The 18,016-nt window shown below is 46.0% G+C and overlaps 1 protein-coding gene and 2 non-coding genes across 3 annotated transcripts in view; 2 read left to right on the forward strand and 1 right to left on the reverse strand.

The window, feature by feature from the left end:
* Positions 1-1,447: 1,447 nt before the first annotated feature.
* DNAJC5B (DnaJ heat shock protein family (Hsp40) member C5 beta) overlaps positions 1,448-18,016 on the reverse strand; it is a 68,663-nt gene continuing 52,094 nt past the window's right edge. Inside the window, exons 2-4 of the mRNA XM_050892464.1 lie at positions 11,702-11,915; positions 7,139-7,313; positions 1,448-1,542 (exon numbers count right to left, since the gene is read on the reverse strand). Of these exons, the coding sequence (XP_050748421.1) occupies positions 1,448-1,542; positions 7,139-7,313; positions 11,702-11,915 (484 nt within the window). The remainder of the gene's footprint in view (positions 1,543-7,138; positions 7,314-11,701; positions 11,916-18,016) is intronic.
* Positions 15,165-15,253, forward strand: TRNAY-GUA (transfer RNA tyrosine (anticodon GUA)). Its single transcript is given in 2 exon segments — positions 15,165-15,201; positions 15,218-15,253. It is a non-coding gene; the product is annotated as a tRNA-Tyr (tRNA).
* Positions 15,584-15,656, forward strand: TRNAA-AGC (transfer RNA alanine (anticodon AGC)). The gene has a single exon. It is a non-coding gene; the product is annotated as a tRNA-Ala (tRNA).

An 18,016-nucleotide genomic window follows, 5' to 3' on the forward strand; every position in this document is an offset into this window, starting at 1 on the left:
CTTTGGACTGCAGCACTGTGATTAGAGGAGCAAAACCAGCAAATGCACAGAACTGACAATGATTTATGTAACATGATCAATAAGGAGAAATTCAGGTGTCGAAGGCTTAAACTACTATGTCAAACCAGGGAAGTGCCAAGTTTAAGTTCTAAGAGGTATTTCTTTAGCTCTTACAAATTAGGGGCCTAATTTCTTCATGCTTGCTTTAGCCATACCCACACGTATCTCCACTGATTTGTGCAGTGGTACACCTGAACATACACCTCATCCCTACCTCTTTATTTAAAATCACACCATGTGCTCTTAAAGCCCCCGTGCCTGGGGCAGAGGGGAGGACCCAGGCTTGTCCCAATGAGCTGGGCTCTGAGGAGGACAGTCGCTCCTCTGCTGTTTGCCTGCCCTGCCAAGTCCTTGCTGTTCCCACAGCCCTGGTGCCAGCGCTAGCGTGATGGCTCCCAGCCCAGTGCCAGTGGGGCAGCAGGGCTGGCAGCCAGGGGCACGGTGGAATAAGCAAGCCAGCAGAAAGCTGTTGGCTGGGGACCAATTTTCAGCACATCGCAGCTGCAGCTGGAGAAGCTGGGGCCGCCCGGCATGGACGGCAGGCCCGTCCAGGCAGGATCGAGGGAGCTTTGCCACGGGGCTGTCACCGGCTATGGGGAGAGGAGAGAGGCTCTAGGGCAGCCCAGGGCCAGCCTCCCCCTCCACAGGGCGTTTGCCCACCGTCTCCTGGGTTTGCAACTTGTGCAGGGGAAGACACAGAGCCTACGTGTGCTTCTGGTGCTGGATGAGGCTCCTGGATTTGGAGTGACCTGTGTTGTAACTGCCAGCAGAACAATCCCCGAGCGCTTTGTCCTGGCTGAGGTTTATAATTGCTGGGGCTGGGCCCCAGCAAGCTGCTAGCTGCTTTCCAAAGAGCGTTTCCTTTCTGGGAAGGACAGCCCTGTCTGCCTTGCCACCAAATTTCCCTCTGAGGTCTGCTAAAGAGCATTTCCAGGGCTCCCTCACAGGAATGCTTCACATCCAGCAAAACTTATGCATGCAAGGAGCGTTCCCGGGGCAGGGAGAGATGGAGCCAGTGTGTCCGGAAAGGCTCTCAGAACTGTGTCTGTGAGGTGAAACCACAGCTGAGGGCAGGGAGGAGAGCAACTATACCAAAGGGAGTATTATCAGAGGGAAAGACCACGCCGAGCCTGGCAGTTTGAAGCCGTGAGAGACCAGCGTGCTGGTCTGTAGAGGTCTGTACTGGCCATAGGTATCTCCTTGCAGAGCGCAGATATCAACCTATTGGAAGTGGCCTAGAGGGAGATTCTGCCTTGATAGGAAATTACTCTCAGGTTACTCTTGATTAGCTTAAAGACAACTACAAATACAGGCTGCAGAGCTTATCACGTGTTTTTTCTCGCTGTGATTCTCAGTGGGAAGCACCAACAGGTCATGTTGGCCTGCTCTAGGAGTCTGTGCGATAGCTCCGATGGCTGTCCCCTATTAGCTGCGTCTTCTCGGTTGCGTTAGTCGGCTGAAGCACAATAGGAGTTTCTCCATCTAAATTGGGGAGGAGGACAAAAAATACTTTAAGAATCCTTCACTTGCTACCAAAGTCAGATTTCTTGTTAGCACCACAACATGTCATCTGCTGTTCTGGCTATGGCTTAACCTTGGCTTCACAGACAGCTGTGTGCATACTGAAGAGGCGGCAATGCCCACACCAAGTCTACAAATGCACTTCCTCCTTCTCCACGTGTGATGGCAGATTTCTGGGTGACTATTGCTGTTGTTATTAAACTGGACATTAGCTGTACCTGGTGCTTTGCAGAGATTGCAGGATAAGGGTTCCTGCCTGTTCCAATTGCAAGTGCTTGTTCCTGCAAATGCCAGAATGTAACGAGTGCTGTTGTGAGTCAGCAAGCACTAACCTTGACAGCATTTGCGAGAATGGGCCAGAAATGAGTCTTGAAGCAGGCAAAGTTAACAGTGAAGAAAGAAGAGAGTTAAAAGGAAAAAAATGCATGAGCAGTAATATACATGAGAGGGAAGAAATCACATATATCCTGAAAGCGAGCTAGTTAAATAAAAATGTTAAATTGCATTTTGAAGTCTTATGTAATATATATACAATAGGATTTTGAGAATTACTGTTTTAATCAGTTTGGAACTGCCAAAACCTCATATTATCACTATATAAATCCTTACTGCTTTATAATTTCTCATTCCATGCTGTTATGTGTTTGGTTTCCCAATATATCTGTAAAAAATGCATTTATTTGTTGTAGAGTGGAGGAAAGTGAAGCCCTTAAAGAGTTCCCTGATGGCTGTTGTGTTCCCTCTGATAATGAACAAGGTTTGGCTGCCCTTCTCCTGGGCCTCTTTCCAACCCACCGTTTTTTTGGGGGGAGGAGGGGACTCAAGACTCAGAGACTGACTTTTAAAGGTTCAGCCATCTCAGTGAAGTGTTTTCATATGAAATATTTTGGACTATCTATATCTTGATACTAGCACAGCCTTCACAGTAATTGCATACAAATGATGACTGTTTTTTGCCAAATGACCGAATATTCAGGAAAAAACTCATCTGACATTTCCTCCTGTTTACATGACAGTTGATGCGATGAATCATGGGCAAAAGATGTAATGTACAGGAGTAACTTAACCCAGAGCAGGAATCTAATTGCATGCCATACGGCTTCCCCTCAGTGGGGGTAGAACAACTTTGACTCTGTCAAGGTGAAAGGCAAGAATGATTAAATGCCAAGCAGTTTCTTTGTATGGGCAATTCTGTATTTAGACACAAGGTCAAAGACAGACGTGTTTCATAACTTCTGAAACTATATGAGTAATTAATGCTTAGAGCTCAGCTCAGGCTCAGATTAGTTTGGCAGTTCCAATCCATTTTTAAGCTGCTGTGTATTTTCTAGATTTCTGAGCAGCACTCCCTCCCACCCTCTGCTGCCTCCAAGTTGTTCATTTTCTGGAAGATCATTGATGGAGGGCAGAGACTAGCAGTTCATTTTTTTGCTGTGATACCCAGATGTGCAACAAGAGAATAGTACCCACTGCAAATCTGTCGCATTGCTTCCAGCAGATCTGCAGACAGTTCTGAACTGACACCTTCACCAAGCATTTTGCTGCCCGCACCCTTCTAAGATTTATGATGTTTTTTATCAGAACAGGGACCCATGGTATAATAAACTGTACAAATATAGCCTGCTAATGGAGAGCTGCAGAATGGAGGTGCGGCAGAATTCACAGTTTAAACTGCTTTCTATAGATAGCTCTTGCTCACTGTTCGCCTACATTGGTATCATATGGAGTGCGGAGGAGACAATGAAGTGCTAAAAACTTATTGCTTCTGAGTTGGGAAAGTATTTTGTTACTCAGGTTCTTTTTTTCTTTTTCTTTTTTTTTTTTCCTCTCAGTTTTCATTTTCTGTAAAATGAAAGTTGGTCTAGCAATGTCTTGCTTTGTTCTTATGATGATAACCAAACAGGAGAGGAGAACAAGCCTGCCAAACTGCTTGAGCACATCATTACAGCCTGAAGTACCAAGGCAATCCAAACTCCAATGGCACCTCCTCTGGGACCACAAAAGTCAACAACAGGTTTGCCATCGACTTCAGTGGAAGCAAAATCTGGCAACCTGCCCTGTGTGTGTGAGTGAAAGTGATGAACCATTGCATGCGTCCGTGCTGCAGACGAGCGAGTGATACTTCCCTCTGCCAGTGTATTTTCGCAGGTCACCCCTAACATCATGGCATGATACCACAGATTACCCGACTTCACACTTTTTTACTGTCATGTTTGATCTGAAACGCTAAAAAATGTCATGTTTAAAATGTAACAATCCAAATATAAGATTTATTTTTTGATCTATCATTGTACATTAGGCCATAGTCCTTCTGTGGTACAAATCAATAGTCATAAGAAATCACTGTAAGCTAAGTACAGGCCAGGTCTTGCAAATCCCTAAGTTCCTTTAATTCTTATGGTAATGCTACCCATGGAAGTACATGCTGTAAAACGAATCTCTCACAGCAGATACACAACTGGCTGAGTACTGGAACTAGTCAAATACATTTGAATAAAACTTTCTTCTAGAGGAACATGCCATTTCATCAGAATTTAACCCTTTGACATGTTTGTGTTGATTTCAGGGACAACTCACTTTACTTTTACATTTTAGGGAATGGATCACTGAATTTTTGGCCTCACATATCTTTTTCCTTAATAAATGTGTTTTATGGTATGTTAATTTGAGGAATGAAATAAACTCTGAAACATTTTGATTTTGTTAAGGAGAAATGTGAGTGACTCTGAAAATTATTACTGTTGTGCCAGTTCGAAAGATGAAGTCTAAATCTCGACTCCCACAACACACATATTGCCTCTTTTGCGCAGTACGGCTGGCTCGAAGCAGCTCCCGCTGAGCGCAGCAACAACTGCTGGAGACTCGCCCTCAGAGGTTTTTAGCATCAGGAATGGTGATGTTTTATCGATGTTGCATTCCTCAGAAAAGCAATGACTGACTACAAAATATTTGGATAAATTAAAGTATGGCCTTAGCTTGAGAATCTACATTTTGACCTTAGCAAAAAAGTTCTGGCTAGCAATAATATAGATACTGGGGACAGCAGGAAGCAAAGAAATTAATTACCAGCTAGAACGCTCGGTCTGTGGCAGAGGGCATGCAAAGAATTTGGATCCTAATAGGATTTCCTCTTCCAAAATGAAATCTGCTGCAAGAGTGATTACAGTTTGTTTCTGAATTACCTACAGGAACATTTCTATTATTTACATAAAGGGAAAGCAGGAGTGTTCATTTCTGTGGCCCAACATTTGAAAATGTCTGGTGGAAAAGCCCAATCTTTGCCATTCTAAGTCAGCTGCATCTTTTTGGCCAGCATCCCTAAAATTTGGGGGGGGAGGAGGGAGGGAGGAAGGGCAGTTTGAACTGGTTATCATTCATTTTTCTAAACGCAGTGTCTATTTTCCTTTCAGCTGCAGAAAAGATGCTCACATTATCCTCTGTCATGAAGTTTTTGCTTTTATTCCTGATATGTTGCTCTCTTTTCATCTAATTTTAAAATATAGAGAATTCTACTCTACTGAGGCAAGCTGGTTTTGATTGGTAGGAAAAAGTAGCAAGACTGAAGAGAAGGGTAGGAAAGGTAGAAATACCTAGTTTTCTCCAGGCCTTACCTATATACTTAATATTGTCTTCAAAATACTTAAAACAAGTAATTCCACATACTGTTAATTTTTCAGACTGGTACTTTGCTAAACACTTTAAACTATTTTTAAAAATTGATATCTCAGTGAGACTTGGTGGGAGTAAAGGGATGGGAAGGTGGCCTAAAATTACTGAATACCAGTAAATACCACCTGTGCCGGAAGGAGGGAAAATTTTTTTTTCTGCCACTGGGGAATTTTGTGCTGGATTTTGAGAGAGAGCAAAATACCTGCCAAATTACAAAAAAGGCAGAATTAAAAAACTCTTATCCTTCAAAGTTCCATCTTCATGTTTCAAACTTGGCTTTGGTGCCACAGACCCATAAATATCAAGACCCATTTTAGATTTGCACTTTTCAGGTGCCTAATGTCGTAGAGTGTATTACATTTATTTCAAATAATGCATTGTGGTTTTAAAGTTTTCACTAATAAGTTTTTGTTGCCTTTGCAGAGACTGATCAAGTATGATCAATTTTTAAGCTGACTGTATTTACCTTGATATACCTCTAGGCAAAACCAATTTAAAAACACCACCACACGTTGGCATATCAGTTATATAAATAGCATTTGTTTCAACTACTACAAGTGTTTTGTTACATATTTATGGAAGGGTAAATTTGTGTGAAAAGTTGGGGGGGAAAAAATTCTTCCTGCCAAGGGAACATGACATTTGCAATCTGGCAGTGCTAATTTAAGCATAATAAATGTAAGAATATAACAGTGTAAGACCTTCCATAACAATGGAAGAGAAAAAGAGTGAGCTGACTGCTTAGGTCCTTCCTCATAAAAAAGCGTAATTCTAATCATAGTTTATATAAATTTGCAACTGAAAAGTGGCCTAGGTCTTACCCTGATACCTTGGCCTCTTATTACTGCAGCAAGGATCATTGCCTCTCTCAGCCTGTCCTGCAAGTCTCCAAATCTAACCAGTTTGAGACGTTTCTGCTTCCCCTGAAGATGAAGGCAAAACTCTGCCCCACTTCAGCAGATTAGGACAGGGCTCTTCTTGTTCAAAATATGTAACCCATGCAAGTGCCAAATTAGGAAATCACCACCGTCATCCTTTGGTATAGCCAAAACCTGAGTGTGCAGCTGGGGGGACGCAGCAAAGCCGAGAAAAGAGGGTGACCTGCTGCAAAGGGTGTCCTTCTGCCCCCGGCCCGTATTCCCGGCTGGGTGCTCTTGCTCCCTTCTTTGAGCCAGCATTAGCACTTGGCCTACCCCACCGTGAAAGCATGGCAGGGAGTTAAACGGGCAGGGAACTACACACATTTTTGAGAGGATTAGTTTTCACCTGGATCGTATCCAAGATCTGGCTCCCCGTAAAGCAGCACAATTGGTACTGCCAGTGCAGAAGAGAGCAGGCTGCTTGGGGGCTGGATGGGAGAGGGGCAGGATTGCGGCAGCTCCCATGCAAACTCTCTTAGGTTACTGCGCAACCTTACTGTTGGAAACTGCATCTTTCTTGAAGCCTTTTCTTGAATGGGTACAGTTGGCCCTTCACAGTCAGCGATAAACTTTACATGAATAAAAACTGAATGACAGCTTATTCAGGCAGATAAGATGTGGCAAGCACCAGTCCAGGCAGAGTCTAATGTATAAGTACAGGATCTAGGATATGAAGCAACGTGGGCATGGGGGCTAGAGGGTGAACATCGTCTCTTAAGGTGAGCCCTGAGACTTCTAATGTTTAAGTGTCTCATAAGAGATACAGGAGATATTCAATTGTTAGTGCCATAAGTTTAGTTTTTCATTAACACACAACTTGGGAAGTTCATCAGGTCGTGGTGTTAGCTAGAGTGAATTGGCACGTCTCCACTAATGTCTGGAAGCAGCCTCAGCATCGTGAGCAGAACATCTGGCCTACAGATTGTTTCGAACAGCTTTGCCACACAGTAAGCCCCTATAATACACACCTCTTTCCATGTCGTTCTTAATTTGCTCTTCCAAATCTTCTGGAGACACACAAAATTCCTGCTCTTCCCCTTCAGGTGCTTTGGGTTTGCACTTTCCACAGCAGCAGTTGAAGCAGCAGCAGAGGCAGCAGCAGAGATAGCAGCCAGTCAGCAGGCCACAGACTGCAAACAGGCCCTGGGTTAAACACAGCAGGAGGAAAACCCTGTGAGCAATGACCTTCCTCAAACTTGTGGCAGCCTCTTACAGCTGAAGGCAGATCGTCAAAGGAACTCGGGTTCCCAAGTGCTCGGCACTCACAGGAGTCCAGCTGCTGGCCCAGTGCCTAAACAAGGGCCAGATCTTCCAAAGTCCTCCTCACCCATGAGCTCCTACTTGCCACTCAGGACCATGTCCACAAAGACACCAACCAACAGGTCCCCGCATGCTCAACTTTTGAAAGTATGTCTTCAGCTGATGGCCCTCAGAAAAAACTTCCAGGCAGTATGCAAAACCCCACCCACCTTAAAATGACTCATTTCCATCTTAAAAATGACTCATTTGCCCAAGATCGTTTTTGCAAACACTTATTTACTGGCAGGTTCTTGTCAATAACGAAGCCGAGAGAAAAAGAAGCAAAGACCCAGATGCATCCCACATAACTTCAGGCACTGAACTAAGGCATCCAAATTAGGACTGTAGCCCCCATGGGCTACCCACATAGTCAATGGGAAGTTAAAAGCCCTTCCAGAGGGTGATTCAGCCCCAGGAGGATTTGAATTGCCCGTCGGTGGTGTCTCTCCCCATTAGCCTGTTCAGGAGCACACAGGTGACAACTCCTAAATTAGACTCCTCGGGCTGTGGTTTCTTGATCTGGGGACTCAGGCGGCAAGAAGTTCCCACCTGCATCACCCTCTGCTCACTCCTGTCCCTGTGGCACAAAGCATGGAGGCTTCAGCAGAGCCAGCACACCTGCCTGGGGCTGAGATCAGAGATCTCAGCCAGATTCAACAGCCAGAAAACTTTATTTACAGAGCTTTTCTTCCTCCAGACCAGGTCGCTGCCTGGGTTCAGAGCACAGCTCCACAGCTGCTTGCATTGGGGGCTGCGTGCTGCGTTGCAGCAAAGGGATGGGGGGTTGCAGGAGGGGAGTCCCTAGGCTGGCATTGCCACCCCGTGCTCCATGGGGGCATGACGGCAGCCTGGCTCCTGACCCGGGGCAGATCCAGGCCTGTACCAACATGTTTGTAGCAAGGGAGAGACGTCCATGTCTCTTCATAGACGTAGCAGTGTAAAAGCAAAGGAAAGCCAGTGACATTCCTGAAAAGCGAATCAAAGCTGATATGTGGAATGTGTATGTAAAGCCAGCACAGCTTTGTGGCCACCAGGTATATATGGGTTGGAGGTACAGCCAGGCTTTAGCATTATAGTTATACAGTCTGCCCTTTACTAACCATTTGTTATATTCATAAGAAAACATGCCGCTGAGGCAGAAAGCAAGCACAAACGTCAGGATATTGTCAAACTTTGACATGTAAATGTAAATAACACTCAATTATGTATGCATGTCTCAGGCAATGTTAGTGGGGGCTGACTGGAGCATCTTTGAAGGTAGTAAGACTATTTACATGCCTAATATTAATATAGGCATGTATCAAGACTGAGCAAGGTGTTTTTAAATGAAAAGAAGGACTCAGAGTTTTTGTTTTAAAATGTTTTCCTTCCAACAGACACCCAAAACTGTTCTAAATTCTGTAACCCCTAAAATAAGTTATCTGACTGTTTATCATTTATGCCATAATGGAGAATACATCACCACAATGGATAGAATGAAAAAAGACAGAATAAAAGTGTATAGAGGGAAAAAATACTTGAATTTATTCCTGATTGTCATGGTTTAACACCAGCCAGCAACTAAACACCACGCAGCCGCTCCTCCCTCCCAGCAGGATGGGGAGGAGGATTGGGGAAAAAAAAGTAAAACTCGTGGGTTGAGATAAGAGCAGTTAAATAACTAAAGTAAAACAAAGTATAATACTAACTAATAATAATAAAAATATAATAATAATAATAATTGTAATGAAAAGGAATATAACAAAAAAAAGACAGAAATAAAACCCAAGAAAAAACAACTGATGCACAATGCAACTGCTCACCACCCGCTAACTGATGCCCGAGCAGCGATCCGGCCCTCCCGGCCAACTCCCCCCAGTTTATGTACTGAGCATGACATTCTAGGGTATGGAATATCCTTTTGGCTAGTTGAGGTCAGCTGCCCTGGCTATGCTTCCTCCCAGCTTCTTGTACACATGCTTGCTGGCAGAGCATGGGAAACTGAAAAGTCCACTACTTAGCAACAACTAAAACATCAGCATGTTATCAACATTATTCTCACACTAAATCCAAAACACAGCACTGTACCAGCTACTAAGAAGAAAATTAACTCTATCCCAGCCAAAACCAGGACAATGATACCTTAAATGTTTCAAGATTTCTTGTGCTTATATTATTATAGTTGGTAAACCAAGAATCAATTTATTGATGTGATCAATAAACTGTCTTCATGGTAAAGGGAGAATTGCTTTTTGCTAAAACAGTTAAACGAACAACCCCTATGCCTGCCAGTGAAGAAGCACTTAAAGTTCACATTACCCATGTCAGTATGTTCCCAGTTTAATATGCATGCTAAGAAGTCTGGCACTCTGAAAAAAAGTAATTTTCACTTTGCATTTCTCCTTTCATTTGAGTTTCCTTACTTCTAATGATACACCTCCTCACAATTGTCAGATTTGCTGAGTATGAGTGTGCTAGGGAAGAGGATTTACCAGGAATGTTCGTAGTTGAAGAGGAAGATTACAAGCGAAAGCTGTGGTCCCTACTGTCTTCCACCAGAATGGAAGAAATTAGGAGTCCAGAGGTCATCTGCAGGTGATGCCTCAGACTCAAATAGTATTATGATGGCCAGTATAAAAATCTGAAACTGACCCCGCATTTGTGCATGAGTTAAAAAGAGATAAGGAATAGTGAGCTCAGCTTAGTTGTTAGGGACTTAGCAGCTTCTCTCTGTACTCTCCACTGCTCTCCTATGAGTCAAAGCTACAGCGGTTATTTCCGTTTCTGATTTTCTAACCACAGAGGATTTTATACTTCACAAAATCTCCATTAAAGATCAGTAAGCAGAAGAGGAAATAAAAGCTAAAAAAGCAGCAAACAGTGAAGAAAACCTTGTTTACCAAGACTGTTAAAGGAGTCAATACTGCTGCTCTCTCAGCTCTAAGGCAATGCTTCCTGGCACCTGAACTGTGACAGAGGCCAAAGGAGAGGGTGGACAGCAAAGAAAAGAGGGAATGATCCAGCAGGAGAAGACAGCGGCTGTGGTGGGGAGCCCAGCCTGCAGCAGGAGTCAGCTACAGCAGCTGCAAGCAGGCAGCCTGCAGCCTGCTTCTGAGGGTGCAACGGCGCCTTTGCAAGTGTAATTTAAACACCAGTATTTTATTCATTAGTTTCATTCACTGTTCTGCATTTGAGCAGCTTCCATCTCATCCTGATTCAGCAGACAAATTATGGCTTCTCAGACCCACGAAGTGCCCAAGTGACTTCCCAGTTTGAAAGGGGACTGCGGGGCAGTGCAGCACTGGCCTGATCCGTGCTGAGCACAGGAATCCATGTTCCACAGTTCTCAGATCAAAGCTGTCACAGTGTGCTTGCTTCACATAGTACAGATAATTTTCCTATGTATTCCAGCGGAGTCCTTGCTTTCCTGTGCTTCTGTTGCTGGAAATAGGTGGGGACAGCATGGATTTTGCACATTTGCAATTCTGTTGGTTTGTTACATTTCTGTAACATTTCAATGTTTGCAGAAACACTCTAATTTGACGTATGCAAACATCAGAGGATGCCAGTGACATAAGAGAGCACATGAACACAACTCTTTTATGACTAGAACAGCCCATGATGTGTTTTTCCTTGAGCAATATGCCAGTTTTTGATGTATCATTCTCTTCCTTTCCTACTCTCTTCCAGCACTCCACCCTTCTCACCTTTTCTTCCACTTCCTTTCTCTCACCCCCTCACCAGGGCACATATATGACACCATAATCACAGTGTGTTATGTATTATTATTGCTTACTTAAGCTGTGTGCTATATATAGCAAAGAACACAGCTAAATTTGTACTGTAATAACTTATTAACTGGTTGTCACATAAGTGGGACTTCTCGTTTTTGAATAATGAGTCATTTTTATTTTGTCATTACTGAAATGAAAGTCAAAATTAACCTGGAGCACTAGATTCAAATCTAATTAATGTCTGAAAGTGTTACAAAACATGCACTCTATTTAACTTTTTACCAAGTTAAAAAGAAAAAGAAAACATTCTATATTAGTACTATTCTGAGCTTATGTTACATTCTGCCACTGTCGATTTTCCAGATAATATTGTTGTTTAATTAAGCTTTTAGTAGTGGCTTAGGTTCAGTACTATTTGTTAAGCCTGTAGAAAGACGATGTTTTTCAGGGGGTTCCCTGTGTATGTAGTTGTCTGTGTGCATTGTAACATTTGATTTCCAACAGAAAATAACAGCTTACCTTTGCCCACCAGCTTGAGAGCATGAAGTAGGTGTTAACATTTTCCTCACCAAACTGTTCTGCCACATAGAGCCCTAATGATCCATACTTGTCATATATGTTTCGCTTGGACAGATCAGTCAGTGTTGCATGAGCATTGTTGATCTCTTTAAATTTTTCTGCAGCCTCTGGATTGTCCGGATTCTTGTCGGGATGATATTTCAGAGCCAGTTTTCTTAAACATGAAAAAAAACCAACCCAGAAGGAAAATAAGTCATCTGTATGTGTGCATGTATACAGACACTTACAAAATATTACAAAATATTTTAACAGAGATATAATAATTCTGAACAGTGTGTTCAGCCTTCTTTTTTCTAGCTCTGATGTACTCAGTGGAAGAAAAGTGACACAAAGCAACTGAACGTGAAAGTTTTGGTGAAATAGGTGTTCCTATTACACTGAGCATGAACTTTGTGTATTGATACGTAGTCAGCTACCATGTTAAAGGAGACAGTGATAATATATGCTGAAAGCACAGATTGTAGCATGATAATAAATCACAGGCATTTGTTACATTATGATTTGCATCATTTAGCAGGTTTCAACAAAGATAAAGAATTTTTAAAGGTTGTTTAAAAATATGATGATGACACTGCTTATCCCATCATTATCTTCTTTATAGCAAAGGAAATTCCACATTTGATTGCCTATCAATAGTAGCTATATTAAAATTTTGTAAACAGTGTCTGTGTTTGCAGAAGCCCAGACAGTGATGGTGGAAAACACAGTTAGGAGTTGCAATAGAAAGGAAGCATCTTTCTGAAGCCCAGAGTGGAAAAGCACAGTGAGTTAGCCCCAGTTTCAAGTGCCTGTCTTTGGGCCTAATTCCCCACTGTTGCACTTCTGAGACAGTCCTTAAAGCAGTGGAAGCTGATTGTCAACTGGTTTGGGCTGTTTATGCTGGTGGGAAGCCTCTGCTAGGACAGGGCTCAGTACTGCCTTTTTCCCTTGATTCTACTCAGTGCTATGGCATTCGAGGACAGGTACAGCTTGAAAGGAACAGTGTGGGACTGTTGGCTCACGGACAGTGCTGGGGAAGCACAGCTTAAAGGAGAAAGGGTTTGCTTCCAACCATGTTGAAGCACTGGCAGTGTGAGCTCACATGTACTTGCAAAACAAGCATAGACAGAAGTGTATCTTTTCAAAAATCTCCACTCCCTTTGAAGAACTGGCAATAAGAGTTTTTCCAGAACATTTATTTAATGACTAGTGCTGACCTCTAGTGGCATCAAAAGTCATTTAGTAGTGTTTTAAATACTGTGATTCTCACTTCAGTCAAGCTATGTTGCATTTTGTAAATATTCTCTCCAAGTGTTTCAGGAGCTAGCCATGACCGTCTTGCCCACAAATATTATTTGTGGTGCGAAGGCAGTGTGCCCACACTTCCTCTACCAAGTTTGTCCTCAGAGTGGAGTCCTGCTTGACTTTCCACTAAAGTCCCAGGACAGGTTATTCCCCCAGTAAAATGTAACTACTTTGCTCCTGATGACAGTTCCTGCCTTGGAGACATTCTGCCAATATCAAGACTGATATGAGCCTGGGAACAGCCTCTGCCAATGATCTCTTCAGTTCTGTATGCTGAACTCAAGTCATCTTCTCATAGATCATAACTAACTCCTTAAACGTGTCTCTAATAGCACGAAGGGGTTCACATTCAGTCATATTTAATATACGGTGCATGTAGTACCTTAAACATAAATTTTCAGTCATATTTAACATGTGGTACCTTAACCATAATAAAACATGACATAGGAGAACTGGAAAAACAAGCTAAGTCTTGCATGACTAATGACATTATGTGCCATTCAAGTATTTAAGTAGCTTATGCAATCTATACCTTTTTTTAGCTGAAAACAACACCCAGCAATTAGAATTAAAAAAAAATATGGGAGAGGTATTCCTTTCAAAACCCATGCATCAGACAATCAATCTCCAGCCTTTCTTTTTTCTCCTACAGACCCAAAGACATCTTCTGCCCTCTCTGTATCCCCAACAATCTCATAAAAAGTAAGAATTTGAACAAAATGTAGTTTTGAAAAGGTGAAAGACATTAGGTGGACATTCACTTTACTTAGTATTGTTTTAGAACACTAACAGAATTACTTTCAACATAGTACAGTTAACAAAAGATGAGATATGTTCTTATTTTGATCTTGGGAAAACTGTCCTCAATAAAAATAGTACATTAAAAAAACAATGCCCTGCAAACCAAGATGACATATACTAATTGGAGATGATTTAGTAATGGGAAAGAGTTCTATATACTGGTAGTGCAATTCATATGAGTAACAAAAAGAACTCTCTTAGGTCCAACTCAAGAAACAATAAAAGTAAGGACAAGAACTACGTGACATAACACGAAGTATCAGCTACATAGAAGCTTCCCTGTGGGTTCCTGGAAAAGGGACATTCCTAGTCACGTGTCAATCGTGGTTAATTATGAACACAGAAAATGGAAGAAGCCAAAAAAAAGAGAGTGAAGCAAACGCAAGAGATTGTTGGCTTCTTCCCATACCAAACACATAGACTTATGTCCATTCAGATTTTGCTCATGATAAATGTCCTCTCCTTCACCACCTTGAGACCACTGACCACTGCAGCACTTCACACCAGCAAGCAATGTGGTAGAGCGCTCGCTTAGCATGCGAGAGGCAGCAGGATCGATGCCTGCATTCTCCAACGCTTTTCATTCCCCTTGCCTGGACACAGGGCCCTTTGCCGGGGGCCCTCTGTCCCCTGGGGGCCGCAGGGAGATCATGGTGTGCCCAGGCTTTACAGAGGCGGCCGACATCCAGGGCTGTACCAAGAGCAGTACGCGCAGTTTCAAGAGACAAATCGATTTTCTCCCTCTTTGCTTGACAGCCGTCAAATGTCATCGCCAGTACTGCATCCAGCTTTGAGCTCCCCCGTAGAGGAAAGGCATCGATGAAACCGAGCAACCCCAGTGCAGGGCCACCAAAAAGCTCAGGGAACGGAGGGCTTTCTCTTTGAGGATGGGCTGAGGACAGTGGGCATGTTGAGCTTGGAGAAAGAGAGCATCAGAGGGCTTACGCATGACCTTCCAGCTGGTAGGGGTAGGTTACCGAGTAGAGGAAAGGCCATCCATTTGTCGGGTGCTTGACCAGAGGGCAAAAGACAGGACAGTGAAATTGAATCAAGGGAAGTGGCAGCAGGATGTGGGTAAGCTCTCTTTGGCCCTGAGGAGAGTCCAGCTGTAGAAGATGACGTCCAAGGAGGTTGTGGAGATTTTCTCTTTGTGGGTTTGCAGGATTTGCCGGGCTAAAGGGTTGAGCAAGGCGGTGTGATGTTGGAGCTGAGTCTGTTTGAAGCAGGATGTTGGAATAGAGGCATCAGGCTGCGCTGTGGATAGGGAAGGGTTGGATGAGTGTGTGACGGGCGAGGTACTGGGCAGGGCCCCATGATTCCTTCGATAGCTCAGCTGGTAGAGCGGAGGACTGTAGGCTCCCTTGCACGGCCATCCTTAGGTCGCTGGTTCAACTCCGGCTCGAAGGAGTGCCCTTTTGGCTCTGGCCCAGACCCTGCGGCACCTTTGCCTTTTGGCCCTGCCCGGGTGGCTCCTCTTCAGGGGCTGCCCGGCCTTGACCTCTTGCCGCAGGTGGCGGAGACGACCAGCCAAGGCGGTTTCAGGTGAACCCTGGGCAGGGGACGGTGGTCCTGAGCACTGGGGTTGTCAGGGGTCAGCTCCAGCAGGAAAGCGAGTGGGTGAGCTGGTGGGGGTGTGAGAGCGAGGCCGCTGGGAGGCCCAGGCTTCGGGTGCAGGGCAGCCTGGGTCAGGGGTGGGTGCCTGGGAGGGGAGAGGACCTCAGGCAGAGGCTGTGGGCTGGGGAATTAGCTCAAGTGGTAGAGCGCTCGCTTAGCATGCGAGAGGCAGCGGGATCGATGCCCGCATTCTCCAACGCTTTTCGTTCCCCTTGCCTGGACACAGGGCCCTTTGCCGCTGGGGGCTGTGGGGAGCTCACGGTGTACCTGGGCTGCACAGTAGAGGACAGCATCCAGGGCTGCACCAAGAGCAGCACGGGCTCTGGATCGAGGGAAGGCATTCTCCACATTTGCTCGGCATCTCATCGATGGCATCTAGAGTAATGTGCCCAGCTTTGGGCCTCTGTGTAGAAGACAGATGTTGGCCAAGTGCAGCGACCCCAGAGCAAGGCCACCAGGACGGTTGGGAGCAGGCGCACTTGCCCTGTGAGGCGGTGCCAGTGAATGTGGGCTTGTCCAGAGCCTGGAGAAGAGAGGGCTTTGGGGGAGATAAGCAGCAGCTTTCAAATGCCTATCATCAGGAGGTTATTGATTCAACAGTTAGGCCTTTTACTGTGGTGACTGGCGGAGGAACGAGAAACAACAGGCCACAGCTGAAGCAGGACAGGTTCAATTTCTTCTCCCCTCGGGACAGCCAGGCAGGAGAAGCGGGGTGTCCCGGAGGGCTCTGCACTCTCCATGCTTGGAGGTTGGCATGAGCTGACTGGCTGAAGCCTTGAGCAAGCTGCTGCGGTCTCTGAGCTGGGGGTGCTGGGAGGAGGATGCTGGAACAGACACGTGCTGAGGTCTCATCCAAGCTGATTTCTTTGACAGCTCTGTCACGGAGGCAGAGCTGGGAGAGGGCCCTGCCGGTCCATCGATACCTCTGCTGGTGGAGCGGAGGACTGCAGGCTCCCTCGCACGGCTACCATTACGTCTCATCCGGGCCCTGAGTGCCCTAACAGGCCTGAACGGCCCTGACCAGCCTCACACGGGGCGTCCACCTCCACCCATGGCTCCAGCAGCTCCATTTGCGTTCAGCTCTGGGCCTTCACTCTCTTTCTGAGCTATACAGTAGGAGTCCTGGCCTCTAGCTCAGCCATGGCCCCGGCCATGGAGGTGTCCAGCCACAGCGACCCTCCATCCAGACGCTGACGTGCAGAGAGATGTTGTGTCTTGACCTCATCCCTGGCTTGACAGTCTGGACCTGCCTGGCGCTCACTGGACGTGATCGTCCCGCTGACCTGTGCAGTGACCTCCTGGCATGCAGTTGTGCCTGCCTCACGGTGACGATAGCACCTTCTGTTCTGGACGCTCGCTTGGAGTGAGCCACGATGGCTGGGTCTGCCCTGGGCAGGGGTTGTGGGCCTGAGGGGTTGTGGACAATGTGGGTCTAAGACAAGGCTTTCTTTTTTCCTGCTGAGGAGAGTCATGCGGGCATGCAGGAGTGGTGTGAGAGCTGAATGGTTGGATGAGTGTGGGATGAAGGCGTGAGGTGTCAAGGTCCCACGATAGCTTTGATAGCTCAGCTGGCAGAGCGGAGGACTGTAGGCTCCCTTGCACGGCCATCCTTAGGTTGCTGGTTCAACTCCGGCTCGAAGGAGTGCCCTTCGGCTCTGGCCCAGACCCTGCGGCACCTTTGCCTTTTGGCCCTGCCCGGGTGGCTCCCCCTCAAGGGCCGCCCGGCCTTGACCTCTTGCCGGAGGTGGCGGAGACGACCAGCCAAGGCGGTTTCGGGTGAACCCTGGGCAGGGACGGTGGTCCTGAGCACTGGGGTTGTCAGGGGTCAGCTCCAGCAGGAAAGCGAGTGGGTGAGTTGGTGGGGGTGTGAGAGCGAGGCCGCTGGGAGGCCCAGGCTTCGGGTGCAGGGCAGCCTGGGTCAGGGGTGGGTGCCTGGGAGGGGAGAGGACCTCAGGCAGAGGCTGTGGGCTGGGGAATTAGCTCAAGTGGTAGAGCGCTCGCTTAGCATGCGAGAGGCAGCAGGATCGATGCCTGCATTCTCCAACGCTTTTCGTTCCCTTGCCTGGACACAGGGCCCTTTGCCGGGGGCCCTCTGTCTCCTGGGGGCCGCAGGGAGATCATGGTGTGCCCAGGCTTTACAGAGGCGGCCGACATCCAGGGCTGTACCAAGAGCAGTACGCACAGTTTCAAGAGACAAATCGATTTTCTCCCTCTTTGCTTGACAGCCGTCAAATGTCATCGCCAGTACTGCATCCAGCTTTGAGCTCCCCCGTAGAGGAAAGGCATCGATGAAACCGAGCAACCCCAGTGCAGGGCCACCAAAAAGCTCAGGGAACGGAGGGCTTTCTCTTTGAGGATGGGCTGAGGACAGTGGGCATGTTGAGCTTGGAGAAAGAGAGCATCAGAGGGCTTACGCATGACCTTCCAGCTGGTAGGGGTAGGTTACCGAGTAGAGGAAAGGCCGTCCATTTGTCGGGTGCTTGACCAGAGGGCAAAAGACAGGACAGTGAAATTGAATCAAGGGAAGTGGCAGCAGGATGTGGGTAAGCTCTCTTT

The sequence above is a fragment of the Gymnogyps californianus genome, chromosome 2 (genome assembly GCF_018139145.2).
Source record: "Gymnogyps californianus isolate 813 chromosome 2, ASM1813914v2, whole genome shotgun sequence".
In the NCBI taxonomy this organism is placed as follows: Eukaryota; Metazoa; Chordata; class Aves; order Accipitriformes; family Cathartidae; genus Gymnogyps; species Gymnogyps californianus.